The sequence below is a fragment of the Triticum urartu genome, chromosome 3A (genome assembly GCF_056163025.1).
Source record: "Triticum urartu cultivar PI428250 chromosome 3A, HENAU_Tu73, whole genome shotgun sequence".
Taxonomy (NCBI): domain Eukaryota; kingdom Viridiplantae; phylum Streptophyta; class Magnoliopsida; order Poales; family Poaceae; genus Triticum; species Triticum urartu.
In genome coordinates this window covers 638262758-638277295 of record NC_141875.1, presented here as the reverse complement: position 1 = coordinate 638277295, position 14538 = coordinate 638262758, and the positions used below count along the sequence as shown (strand labels likewise).

General features: G+C 45.4%; 1 protein-coding gene across 1 annotated transcript; it reads left to right on the top strand.

Moving 5' to 3' along the window:
- Nucleotides 1–8692: 8692 nt before the first annotated feature.
- Nucleotides 8693–14538, top strand: LOC147981007 (uncharacterized). Its single transcript, XM_087515832.1, has 3 exons — nucleotides 8693–9148; nucleotides 9191–10430; nucleotides 14396–14538. Exons 1-3 carry the CDS (start codon nucleotides 8693–8695, stop codon nucleotides 14536–14538), a joined length of 1839 nt encoding a protein of 612 aa, XP_087371958.1.

Sequence of the window (14538 nt, the reverse complement as noted above, 5' to 3'; positions counted from 1 at the left end):
TTCGCCCCGGCGGCCCGTCGTGTTCGCGGCCTATGACAGTGGGTCCAGGCGTGTTTTCTCCATCATCTTTTTTTGAGTTTCGATCGCCTTGGCCGAGTTTCGTACTGTTGAAGGTGTTTTTCCAACCTATTCTTTTTTTAGGGGAGATTTTCCAACCTATTCGTCGATTATTTATTGGGAAAATCTTTATAGTGAACTTCCATCTCGGATTTTCTCGCCGACTCATTTCAAGCAGTTTGCTATGTCACGTTAAAGGTGTACCATTAGAGCATCTTCAACGTTAACCCACAAACAGACACAATATTTATTCGAAAATCAGTCTGGGACGATATCCGGTTACTGATACACGAGCCAGCCATCTAACCCTGTCCCCATCCATTTCAAAACAAATTTGAACAAGCCGGACTGTACGTGCTAATAAGCACGAAATGAGAACCTTCCGCCATCCTAAATAGTCATGTCTTTCACTTTCCGCGCTGATATGCTAGTACTAAATCACTTGAAGAAAATAAAAAGTATTCCTGAAAAAAAATGAAACAAGTGCTTCCGCCAAACATGATGTGAGATGTGAATGGCGGAAAGTGATGTCACACGTGTTTGACGTTACTTGACCTACCCCCATGTTTGCCTTCATCTTTCGCCAAACAAACAAAATTAGCAACGGCTTTCCACCATTCAGACTGAGAGAGAGTCATGTGGTGCCCTTTGGTTGGGCAAACGGATGAGCGGACTACCGCAAAGCCCCTCCCCCTCTCCCCCACGTTTTGGTTCCACTTTGTTGGAAAAACATGGTCCGTACCGCTCGGTGGATCAATACAAGCCCGTGTTAGATGGCTTCCGGTGTCCGGACCGCGTGGTTCGAACATATGCAGGCGGTTTAGGGTCAGCGTTGGAGATGTCCTTAGTGACATCAATACATCACTATTCCTTTAGTTTTCCTTCCCTAACCATAAGCGGGTAGGCTAAACTCTATCATTCAGACTTTCCCGGCGAGTTTGTGGATTCGCCTTTCCTCTGTCTGCCTCCAGCAGCTGGTGGCCGGGAGGGGAATCCCGGTGCCTCCGATCGGGTTAGTAGCTTAGGATACAAATTTTAGTCCTCGCGGGTGCGCCGCTTGGGTAAATGACGATTCTTCTTCTTTGAGTTTGTCTTCCAGGCTCCGGTCCTCCTCGAGTTCGTCCATCTGGATGTAGTTGATGGAGCTCGATGTAGATTCATGTCGTCTCCTTGAGGCAGTTAGGTTAGGGTTTCTCGTCATGTGGCACTGGTCCATAGGGGCACATGCACAAAGACTTCTCGGCTATCATAGATAAGGTCAAACCGACTTCGGTAAGGGAGCGACAATAATGGTCGTTGAGTGGTCTCAGAATTTTGATGTAACTTTTATTATGTTTGAGATGATTTGTACTTCTGTGATTTGATCCTTTTCACAAAAAGGGAAGATGTACCATCAGACCAACAAGATAACTCTTCACTAGTTCACACAACTCCACACCCCCCCCCCCTCCACCCCTCCACTCACCAATGGGTCACACCGCCTCCTCCCCATCCTATCTTGTTTTATATATGGATATGGATGATATCATCTTGAGCAACAAATCACCAAAGAGAGACCTTCTATATGGTACCTCTCGTTGTGCTGGTCTTGAGAAGCCTATCCTTGTTGGACCTCGTCATTGGCATGGAGAGGACTCTCCTTAAGAAAGCACTGTTTTTGACTCGAGAAACGTTGATTTGTGGCCGGGGAAAGGTGTTGGTAAATGTAGTAGAAAACAAAAAAAATCACGCCTACACACACCCATAATCAATATGAAGATGCATAATAGGTTGGGATCACGATCGTTACCATCACCGAGTTGCACCGAAAGAAGAACGTGTTGGTATAGATCGTATTTGGAGTCCCTCGAAGAGTCGATGAAAAATCCCGCGAACCGCCCACGAACAATCCCTCGAACCAAAGACCGAAAGCACAACCTCTATACTTGGTTGCAAGCGTGCAGCCTTCACGATCCGGCAGCACTTTGCCGTCCAAAGCTAATCGTCGCCGGAGAATTAGAGGGAGAAGATTAGAACCACACGGGGCTTCTAATTATGAGGATTAAATTATTAGTTTAGCTCTAATTAGTCAACTAGGATCAACTAGATTTAGAACTAGAAAAACTAGAGGAGGCACCAAAACTTGTGTGTCCAAAGGATGAAATCCTATAGTATATATATAGGTTGGAGGGGAGAGGAGGGGCGCCACAAGGGAAAGAAAAGTCACTTCACCCTGGTCGCCCAAGAGGGGGAGGAGTCCCCCTCAAATTCGGCCTTCCCTCCCTTCCCAAGTGGGAAAGGGGGGTGCACCTCCACTTGGTCCCAAGTGGCCCAAGTCACGCGCCAACACTGGTGGGCCAGCCCATACAGATGCAAGCGCTCGAACGCTTGACCGGTTCCCCTTGGTCGCTCGATCGCATGTTGACTTGTCGCCGTTGACCAGTTGACTATAGTCAACCATTGACTTTTTGACAAAAATACAAACTAAAGCAAAAAAAATTAAAAATGATGAATTCAAAAAATCATCAATTTTGAAAAAGATCATAAACTTAAAAAATCACGAATTTTGGAAAAAAAATGTATATGGAATTTGAGAAAAAACTTCAACAATTTTGGTAAAATCTTATCAATTTTTTTAAAAATCAAATTTTAAACAAAAGTTCATCAATTTTGAAAAACAAAATCATCAATTTTGAAACAAAGTACACAACTTTGAAAAATAGTTCGCACCTTTAGCAAATAGGAAAAAAATCCAAACAAAACCGTTCCAAAAAAAGAACAAAGGAACAAGAAAAAAAAGAAAAAGATGTAACAAAACGTAGCAAGTGAGGTGGTTACTGCAGCGGGAACGGAACAGGAGATCCTCGGTTCAAATCACAGCAAGTTTGTACTTTTTTGCGTTTTGTAAACAGAAAAGAAATGGGCCGGCCCAGCGCGGAAGAGGGCGTGTGCGCCGGTTACAATTCACGTGAAACGCCAAATAGGAAATGCCACATGCTTGCCCAGGTTACAGATGAGACAATACTTTTTTTTAACACATTGCAGACGCAAGCACTCGTACATACACACACTTATCCCCAGAGGCGGAGGATGGAAGAAAAATAAGGTGTGGTGAACTCTTAAGTAAAAAAATGATGCAAAATCATAATAGTCAATTTTCACAAAAAAACATAATAGTCACAGGAAAAATGAATATAAATGTTTTCATGTGATCCTCAACATAATAACCAAATGCAATGAAAATGTAAGGGGCGTGCTACGCGTCCGCCGGCCGATCTTTTTAAAAGATCAGCCGGGTCGCGAGCCGTCGGATTTACCGCGTCATACGGCCGAACGTGCCTTCATTCTGTAACACAGGTCTTGTTGCGAAATTATTTTTGCAACACGGGTCTTGTTGCGAAATTATTTTTATAACGCATGTCTTTTTCGGACTTAATTCTGCAACACAGATCTTGTTGCGGATTTCTTTTGCAACATCAATTTTTTTGCAACTAAGGTTTTGTTGTAACTTTTTTTGCAACTGAGTTCTTGTTGCGGAAAAATTTCACAAGAGAGGTTGTGTTGTAAAACGTAGACCCGTCATAGCGTATTGCAACACTGCACATGTTTCGGAAGCATAGCTCCTGTTGCAAAAGCGAGTTTATTGAATGATGTTATGCGGGACACATATCACGCAGGGAAGGGGACGGACGCGGCCCAGTTATCCACCGGTTGATGATAAGTATTTCCTAAAATGTAAACATATTTAACTAGAAAAACAATCTAAATCAGCCGTCCATCACGCGTGCTTGACGTCCAACCCATGGCCGTCGCCTCGTCTTAGCCAGCCACCGACGCGCTAGCTAGGGTTGCTGCTGCATGCATGTGCGGTGTGCGTCGCTGACTGGATGGCTTCGTGCGTCTTGGGTTAGGGGCGATTGATTTATGAAGTTGGTTCATGGGCATGCGTCTGCGTGGCACCGTGGCCCATCTATCCTAGCGACATTCGCCCGCGACTGTAGCCAGCCTACCCAGTCGTCACACATTATGCATTGGTATTAATTTTTTTTGCACCCAATCAAGGTACGACAGCCGCCACCCGTTGCCCACTGGGGTCCTCTGTCAGTGCTTAACTGCTTATCCTTACAAACACACGCATGCACACCCTATCCTTATGAGCATTTCCGAGAAACTGAGTCGACATGTATATTGAGATTGACGAAGTCGCCACTGATACTTTCGTAATCGACGAGAATGTCTTCTTTCACTGAACGCACATCGCCGAAAAGACTAAAATACATCTAGAAATATGCGAGCACCAACGTCAAGTCTAGAACTTGAGCCATGTTGGGCTAGGGATAGCACTGTCCTTCTAACCATTCAACCACATATTGGTTCACATTTTTTCCTTTCTTGACTCTCCAGATCAGGCCATACTTTTTTTAGAATGAAGACGCCAGATACGCCCGGCTTTAAATTAATAAAGCCCCCAACAGGCACCATAGCACAACACCGAGTCTTAATACATCACCAAAAGCCAATCCGGCCCACGCCAAAGGATCACCCAAGCAGTTCAGGCGCAACTTAACAAACCACTAGCGGATTACAGGGCATAGCCCGTACTGAGCGCGCAAACTCATCAAGCATCAAAAGGGACCATACTTTATACAGTGTGCATCTTTTTACCGTTTTATTAGACATTTATTATTTCACTTTTTTTTTATTTCCATTTTCCTGTCTTGAAACCACCGTCAACAAATACAGTGCATCCACCAAAATGAATTTGTATATTTTTTCTGCGGATTGCACATTTCTTTCAAAATCCAACTCATTTTGTAGAAAAAGAAACTACACTACTTTTTTTTTGCAGGGTAACTACACGAATACAGTACATATACTTACAAAATTTACATTGCACTGCTCCTACAAGGTAGACGACTTCTTTACAAATGCAATAAACTAGTTGACTTTTTTATGTGAACAACCGCACAAAAATGCACCAACATTAGTGTGAATATGCAGTGCATTTTTTTGTGAGGGTAAAAGGAGTTTTATTTCTAAATTATAGAGTTACGATCAAGAGGTAAGAGATCTTCGATACATGAAGACCCTCTCTGTACTCAAACAACAGTGATACATTCAGTGTGGCTACAACTTGCCAAACAATCTGCTCATCTATTTTTTAATGACAAAACTTCTGTGGAATAAACTTCCACTCACCCATCAGGACTTTAATCTCCAAAGCTAGCTGACCATATGCTGACTGATCGAATGAATGACCAGACATTAGTGTGAAAATGCAGTGCATGACAATCAAAAGGCACAATATGTAAAATTTGTCCCCCTTTGTGCCATTTTCTTGAAACAGATGCAAAAGATTTGTCTCATCTATTAAGTAAGTGGAGAAATAAATTTGCATAATATTATAACAACCCACAAACAAAAGGTCATTAGTCTCCTGGCATGATTATTGGAATTTCTAGCATTGTCCAAACTCAAAAATTCTCTATGTTTGACTAAGCCTATAGAAAATGTGCTAATATCCACAGCATCAAATATATAGTACTCCCTCCGTAAACTAATATAAGAGCGTTTAGAATACTAAAGTAGTGATCTAAATGCTCTTATATTAGTTTACAGAGGGAGTAGTAATATATTTATGGTGATATAATAAAGCTAGTTTGATGTCATACAATTTCCAAGTAAAAAAATCTTATGTGAGATTGTGTTAGGATAGTGCGGGACATATAAACCCAAAACAGTTTTGCTAATTCTCATCTAAATGAAAATTAGCTATCTCACAAGTCACATCTAACTCCTAGACTGTTTGGATGGAACTTTAAGATTCGTGTTTTTTGTAGCGTGCACTCGCGCGACGCGTTCATCTCGCACAGGTCCTTCGTGCGTTGTTAGGTTGTCTCGTTTTCTTGTGCCCCCTTGTGTACGCACGAGCTGCGGCCTTTTTTGATATTTTTATGGGCTGTGCAAAATCAGTGCAAGTGTGGCGGAAGCGAAGCAGTCCAGAAGATCGAAAGCATTATGGGCGAAGGAAAGAAACTGGCTTTTGAAGAAATTACTCTATTTTACACATTTAGTTGAAGCGGATTCAAAGAGCTCTATGAGTAAGGAAGGAGTATACTATACTGTAGCTAAGGATGGCAATGGGTCGGATTTGGATCGGGTTGAACAATCTCAAATCTATATCCATGTTCATGAAGACAGTCTTTGCCCGCCCATGAAAAAATCCATGGGTGAAAAATTATGTCCATGTCCAAATCCGATGGATATCCATAGGGTCCTCTCGAAACATATAAATAAGACATAACACAATATTAACATAAACTCTTCCATTCTCCACCTCGTGGTAGGCTAGGCTTCACTTATGGTAAATCAACATCCACTAACAACCTAAGATCATTTAGTATTTTTCTAACAGATGAGAATGACAAGTCATTTAAGAAGGAGGTATAAATAAGGGAAGGGGTGTTGGAGTATGTTACAGAGGGGATTGAATGTCAACTAAAAAAAGTTACGATAGGGATTGTGTAATTTCTTATGCATGTTTTAGATAAAAAAGTGTAAAATTGTTGTGGGACATACGACCGTGGGGCAGGGATAGCAGATTTTTCTCCATTAAGTCATACTATCGGGTCGGGTTTGGGTATATCCATACCCTATCCACGAACAATCGGGTCGGGTTTGGGCGCCGCCCATGAACACAAAAGTATATCCAAACCCTATCCACTCGGGTTGGATATCCATGGATATCCATGTCCACGGATAAAATTGCCATCCTTAACTGTAGCTGGATAAGCTAGATGCCTAGATACCAAAACTTTGATAAAGATTGAGGCAGCCCATTTGAGGAAGAACCGGACAGACCCATGTGGAGATGGCATAAACAATGCTTTGACGAACTGATTAACATAGAATCTATGAGTTTTTTCTTCTAATTACTACTAATAACATTATTCAATCTGGTATCCAAGAATTTATTAAGCTCATCCCGCAAGCATATGTACACATCTTGGATTTTATCGTATGTACAGGTGCGTTTATGTACACGCACGAGTGTATTATTTGTGTTTTTATTGTATTGATCCTGGCGGCTGACATGATCAAGTAACCAGTATCCGCCATACACAACAAATTAACAGGGATGCGTCGGTGACGGAAAGCAACCATTAGGTTTGCCACTGTCCTCACTTAGCTCAGCTCCTGAAGAGTGATGTTCCTGGGTCAATCAATCTGCTCTAACCATGTTCTACGTGTGGCCTAATTGGTGGGGGGCGTGCATGAAACTGGATGCAAGAGAGATCAAAATTGACTTGTTTTAAAGGAAACCAAACAAACGGACAAAAAAGAGAGGGGCTAAGGGCTCCTTTGATTCAAAGGGATTCTATAGGCTTTTGGGGGATTGAAATCCTTTGAATTTTTTTCTACATTTGTTCTTTGATTCATAGGATTGAATCCCATAGAAATTTTTTCTACATTTGTCCTTTGATTCATAGGAGTACTACATTTTATAAAAAATCTAACATCCACTCCAACCTCCTTTTATGATTCCTTTGCTTTTTCCTGTGAAATCAAACACTCCTTGCTAATCTTATAGGATTCACGTGGGCATGACACTCCAATCATATACTTTTTCTATTCCTACGTTTTCAAAATCCCGCGAATCAAAGAGGCCCTAAGATTATTCTTGATCTTGAATGAGGTGTAGAGCATATTGCCGGACTTGACAAATCAGACACCTTAAATGCCTGCGGACACGACCGGACGCGTCCGTGGACAATGACCAGTCACGTCTCAAATTTGCTTCTCTACATCTGAGTCTTTCATATTTCATCAAACCATGCAAAAAAAAACCTACGTACTATGACACGCTAGCTACGACTCGTCATCCGAGATGTCCGCGACGTCGGGGTTGGGCGTCGGGTGGAAGGGCGCGTAGGAGGGCTCCGGCTCCTCCTCCTCATCCCCCTCCTCATCTATGTACGCGAGCATCTCGTCGACTTTCGTGGCGTGCTCCGCCTCCATCTCCGGCTGATGACGGTGTCTAGCCTCCGCATCCGACTCCGAGCGGAGGGAATCGAGGATGGCATGCAGATCTGCGTCCCCAACGTCCCTCACATCCTCCTCCAGCTCCTCCTCGTCCTCAACCTACTCCTCCTCTTCCTCCAATTCATCTTCCGGATCCACCGCATCCGGAGGTAGCCCCATGGCGATCCGAGCTTCGCACCTTGCCCGTATCTGCTCAGGAGCTGCAGCCGGTGCTCCGGCGTTAGATATGTGTAGCTGCTTATCCGACGGTGAGGGGGCATAACTACTAGTGGTGCGAGACGGCGAGTGAAAAGTGGTGGCGGCAGCGGACGGGAGGGGGTAAATGTGGACGTGTAGGGTTTTGGTGCCGACGATCGGCTTAAATAGCCGGACTAGGCACTACGCGGCTTGCCAGAGCGGCGCCATCAGTTTGACGGATGAGACGAGCTTCGAACCGTCGGGTTTCAGAGTGTTTTCTGCGCCCCATATGGTCATATCCGCCACATTTTTGGGTTGAATCTGAGGGTGTGCGGTCAGTCCGAACGTTTGAGGCCCGTTTAACAAGCCCGTCTAGGTCGCTTTTTTATGATAGCTCGCCCGATCGTTTGAGGCGTTCGGCTGTAGATGCTTTTAGATGGGGGAGAAGGGCCATTTCATTGCTGAGTGCGTGGCCGAGCTGTGTGAGACATGCGGCAAGCCGGCTCATGCCTCGGGGGAGTGCCCGTTCTTGCGTGACCAGGCTCCGTCGCTGACTGTGTATGGAGTCTACTGTGCTGAGCTTATGTTCTTTGAATCACCGGCTGCGCGAGAGATTACGGATGAGACCCCGAGCTTGACCACCGGGGTTGTGAAAGCTACCCAGGGAGAGGTGACTGAGGCTCAGATCGTGCGGAGGCTTCAGGAGCTGGCTTCGGGGGACTTTCGATGGGAGCTGGTGGTTCTCGAGGATAAGGCTTATAAGGTTGATTTTCCCACGGTGGATGACTTGCAGCGGTTGTTGAGCTTTGGTTTGTGTAGAGTTCCTAGCACATCGTGCATTCTGGAGTTCCACAAGTGGAAGGTGGAGCCTAAGGGAAAGCCGCTTACGCAGGTCTGGTTGCGGTTTGTAGGGGCCCCGTCTAAGCCTTTGTAGGATGTTCGAGGTGTGGCCAGTTTGGGTATGTTGGTTGGGAAGACGGAGAGAGTTGATATGGCTTTTACCCGGGCTCATGGGGTGGCCCGGCTTTTAGTCAGTGTTCTGGATATTGAGTTCGTGCCTGATATGGTCAACTGGACTTATAGGGGAGAGGTGTTCCCACTCGATATTGAGTTTGAGAACACAAATCTGTTTGCTGATGCGGTTAATGGTAATGATGTTGATATGCATGAGGGTGATGGCGGTGCGGGAGCCAATGGGGCACAGACTGATGAGTCCACACGAGAGGGGTCTAACGGATCTCGCCCAGATGCGCAGTTGCCCGGGGATGGGACCGGGGTTGAGCCGGCAGCATCGCCATCGGTGCCTATGACCTCGTTGCGGTTTGGGTCTTTTGAGCCAGCATCAGCGCCTCCCAGACTTTGGAGTGACCGGGTAGACTCTGATGATATGTTTGAGCGCACGCTTCCACTGTTGAAGTTTGAGGGGGCTGGCGGTTCTGTGCCTGGACGCTTGGTGAGGGCCTCATCGGCGAGGACTCTGGATGGAGTTGGGGTGGGGGAGCCGGAGGTCGCTTCTCTTTCCCCTCCTCCTCTTGTGGTCAAGGATCCGGTGCGGATTGCTACCTGTGAGCTGGTGTTGGGGGGAGGGGGGTCGGGGCAGGAGGCCTTGACGTCTCTCCTCCATATCCCGACGCCGGTGACGTCGGTCACGTTGGAGTCGGCCAGCGCCGGGGGAGGGAGCCCGAGGCAGGTGGCCTCGGCTCCTGCTACTCCGGTGGTGGCGGCGACACCTACGCCATCTGCTGCGTTGGGGGGAGGGTTGGGGCAGGAGGCCCTGGCTCATCATTCTTCCCCGGCGGTCTGGAGGACCGCCTCTCCTTCGTTGACAGTTCTTCCGTCTGCACCGGCGGGTGGGGCGGGAGGAGGGCGCGGGCAGGCGGCCCCCGTCATCCCCTCTCCCATCGCACCAGTGGCCGTGGACCCCGGCGTGGGGCACCTGTCTGAGGGGCTTGGGAGCCCGCAGCCGCCTTCTCTGGTAACCTCGGTTGATCCTTTGAGGGACTCAGCGCCAGGTTTTACTAGGGAGGAGGTTGTTGCTTTTGGCGGGATCCCGGACCCCGTCTTGACGGGGAGACGGATGAGTGCTCGCATCCACGAGTTTCCGGAGGTGGATGATATGCAGCAACGGTGCGCTATGAGGGCGACCAAGCTGCAGGAGGCTACATTATCTTCTGGTATGTCCGTTAACATATCTAACTCTTTATTGCATTTTTCTAATGAGGAGATTATAAATAATGCAAACCAATCAGGAGTTTCACTAGGTGCCACGGATAGTGAGATTACTAATTCGGTCAATGATCTGTTAGATTTGGAGGCGAAACGTGTCTTAGAGACTATTCATAATCTTGCAGCGGTTAAACTAATGAATGATGATGAGATTGATGCGTTAGGGGTTAGAGTGCTCGATAATCTGTGTGCAGATCTAGCACCTCCAAATCATGTGTCTGAGGACGATGATGTACCCATAGAGAATGATGCTGGTAGTTTAAGTGAACCCGGTTATGAGGACCGCGTGTCAGAGCCTAGCAAACCAAAACGTAAGTGGGAACGGAAGATCTATCCTGATTCCGTAGTTCGTAGGAGTGCTATGATTCAAATCACTAAAAAATTCCATGATGAAATATGAGAGGAATCTTTTGGAATAGCAGAGGTCTGAAGGACTTGGCTAAAAGAAGGTTCCTTGCTGAGGCAGCTTTAGAGCAGAAATTAGATTTTGTTGCTCTATCGGAGACTGACAGAGAAAACTTTGCGCCCCAGTTTCTTTCCTCTCTTGTGGGTGGTATTGATTTCGATTGGCATTGCCTCCCTCAGCGAGGAAGATCGGGCGATATCTTACTCGGTGTGAGATGCGATTCGCTTGAAGTACGAAGTGTAGTGATGGGTGACTTCGCGGTGAAGTTTTGAGTCAGGTCTAAGATAGATGGGTTTAACTAGGCTTTGGTGGCGGTTTATGGTGCCGCACAGCCCGAGCTCAAACCGGAGTTTCTGGCAGACCTTGTTCGAATCTATGGGTCAGAACAGCTTCCAATTTTAGTTGGAGGTGATTTCAATATCATCAGGAGGAGAGAGGAGAAGAACAATGATAACTTTGACGGCAGATGGTTGTTTATGTTCAATACCATTATTAAAAGCTTGGATCTGAGGGAGATTGAGCTTTTTGGTAGAAAGTTTACCTGGGCTAATGCTCTGCCAAACCCAACTTATGAAAAACTTGATTGAGTTCTTGCGAGCATGGAGTGGGAACAAAAGTTCCCTCTGGTTACGGTGCAAGCTCTCTCCAGGGGAATATCTGATCACACACCCTTGTTCGTGGACTCAGGGGAGCCGAACCACGTGGGTAACAAGAACACCTTTTCTTTCGAGATGTCATGGTTCGAACGCGAGGGGTTCTTGGACTTGATTGCCAGGGAATGGGAGAGAGGTGCAGGAGGCATGACTGCGATCGAGCGTTGGCAGAATAAGATTAGGCATTTGAGAAGTTTCTTACGGGGTTGGGCTAAGCACCTCAGTGGTGTGTATAAGATTGAAAAGGATAGACTCCTTTCTCTTATACAGGCCCTGGACATTAAGGCCGAGTCCACTATTTTACTGCCAGCTGAGCTTCAGGTTAAAACTAAGGCGGAGAAGAGGTTGAAAGAACTGCTCCGCGAAGAAGAATTGAAGTGGGCTTTGTGTGCTAAAGTCCGCAAAGTGGTCCAAGGGGACGCGAATACTCAATTCTTTCATCTGATAGCTAATGGTAAACACAGAAAGAAGCGTATCTTTCAGCTTGAACAAGATGAGGGCCACTATTTTAGGACAGGATAACCTAAAAACTTATATTACCGAGTATTATAAGCAGTTATTTGGACCTCCGGAGGATAATTGTGTGTCCCTCGATTAGTCCAGGACTGAGGATGTGCCTCAGCTATCGGCTGCCGATAATGATATTCTGATGGCCCCATTCTCAGAGAAGGAGGTGTTTGATGCTATTGCACAGATGAAAAACAATAATGCTCTCGGACCGGATGGATTCCCGGCCGAGTTCTATAAAAAGTGCTGGCACATTATTAAGGGGGATTTGCTACCTATGTTCCATGATCTGTTCTCTGGACAGCTTCAGTTATTTCACTTGAATTTTGGAACTATCACACTGCTTCCTAAGAAAACAGATGCTGTGCGAATTGAGCAATTCAGGCCGATCTGCCTCCTTAATGTTAGTTTCAAAATTTTCATCAAGGTAGGGACTAATAGGCTCACACAGATTGCGCATTATGTGGTGCAACAGTCCCAAACTGCTTTCATGCCGGACAGAAATATCCTTGAAGGGGTGGTCGTCCTGCATGAAACGCTCCATGAAATCCATTCCAAAAAATTAGATGGAGTAATTTTTAAGGTGGATTTCGAGAAAGCGTATGATAAGGTCAAATGGCCATTCCTCCAACAGTCATTGCGTATGAAAGGTTTTGATGAAGCCTGACGCCGACAAGTTGACTCATTTACGCAAAAAGGTAGTGTGGAAATTAAAGTTAATGATGACATAGGTCATTACTTCCAGACACATAAAGGCCTAAGACAAGGAGATCCGATGTCCCCTATCTTGTTTAACATTATGGTGGATATGTTAGCAATTTTGATAGGAAGGGCTAAGGAAAATGGTCAAGTAGGTGGATTGATACCTCATCTTGTTGATGGAGGTGTTTCCATCCTTCAGTACGCTGATAATACAATTATCTTTATGGAGCATGACTTGGCCAAGGCGAGAAATATGAAGCTTGTGTTATGCCTATTTGAACAATTGACCGGGTTAAAGATTAACTTTCATAAGAGCGAGCTGTTCTGCTTTGGTAGAGCCAAAGACGAACAGGAGGCTTATATGCAATTGTTTGGGTGCGAGTTGGGAGAGTTACCCTTCTCTTACCTGGGTATTCCAATCCACCATCGTAGGCTGACAAATAAAGAGTGGAAGTGCATCGAGGACCGATTTGAGAAGAAAATGAGTTGTTGGAAGGGTAAGCTCATGTCATACGGAGGCCGATTAATCCTGATTAATTCGGTGCTCACGAGTATGCCTATGTTTCTCCTATCGTTCTTTGAGGTCCCAATTGGGATTAGGAAGAGACTGGACTTCTATCGATCGCATTTCTTTTGGCAGGGTGATGAGCTTAAACGAAAATATCGGCTTGCTAAATGGGATATCATCTGTAGACCGAAAGACCAAGGGGGTCTCGGTATTGAGAATCTAGAAGTTAAGAATAGATGCCTTCTTAGCAAGTGGTTGTGGAAGCTCTCAACGGAGAATGATGCCATGTGGGCTCAAATCCTTCGTACTAAGTATCTCCAGACAAAAACTTTGTCCCAGGTTACAGTCAGGCCGACCGATTCACCTTTCTGGAAAGGTCTGATGAAAGTCAAACAATCTTTGTTTAATAGGATGAAGTTTGTTATTGGAAACGGCACTAGTACACGTTTCTGGGAGGATATTTGGCTCGGCGAGACACCTTTGGCCATCCAATATCCGTCTTTGTACCGTATTGTTCAACGACGTGAAGTGTTCGTCGCATCGGTATTTCAATCTATCCCCCTTAATATTCAGTTCCGACGGACGCTAGCGGGCAATCGTTGGAAAGAATGGCTCCGTCTAGTTAGGAGACTGATGGAGGTCCAGCTTTCCCAACAACCCGATGAATTACGCTGAAAATTGACTAAGTCTGGAGTATTCACTGTTAAATCAATGTATATTGATGTTATTAATTCGAACTCCATTCCTACTTCCAAGCATGTTTGGGATGTCAAAGTTCCTTTGAAAATAAAAGTGTTTATGTGGTCTGTCCATAAACAAGTTATTTTAATCAATGACAACTTGATAAAGCGTAATTGGACATGACCTACTAGGTGTAGTTTCTGTGTTCGGGATGAGACAATCAAACACCTTTTTTTCGATTGCCCGTTGGCCAAAGTACTTTAGCAGACGGTCCACATTGCTTTTAATATCAATCCACCGAATTCTGTTAACGCGTTATTTGGGACATGGTTTAATGGGATTGAGCCTGACTTCGCGAGACACATTCGGGTTGGAGTTTGTGCCTTGCTATGGACTATCTGGACTTGCAGAAATGATTTAGTTTTTAACAGAATATCATGTATCCATTTTTTGCAGGTTATATTCCGAACTACGACACTGATCCGTTCGTGGTCGCCACTCACCCTGACGGAGGCCAGAGAGCATTTGGTTACTGGGTTTTTCCGCTGGGAGATGGTAGCTCGGGATATCTTCAACCGGTTTGGATGGCGGTCATGTAA

What these genes read in the sequence shown, in the direction of transcription:
- LOC147981007 (XM_087515832.1), top strand. Translation starts at nt 8,693, where the DNA reads ATGGGGGAGAAGGGCCATTTCATTGCTGAGTGCGTGGCCGAGCTGTGT. An exon ending in AGGGAAAGCCGCTTACGCAG is followed by an intron (nt 9,149 to 9,190) that starts GTCTGGTTGCGG and finishes AAGCCTTTGTAG; the next exon opens with GATGTTCGAGGTGTGGCCAG. An exon ending in GGAGGCTACATTATCTTCTG is followed by an intron (nt 10,431 to 14,395) that starts GTATGTCCGTTA and finishes CATTTTTTGCAG; the next exon opens with GTTATATTCCGAACTACGAC.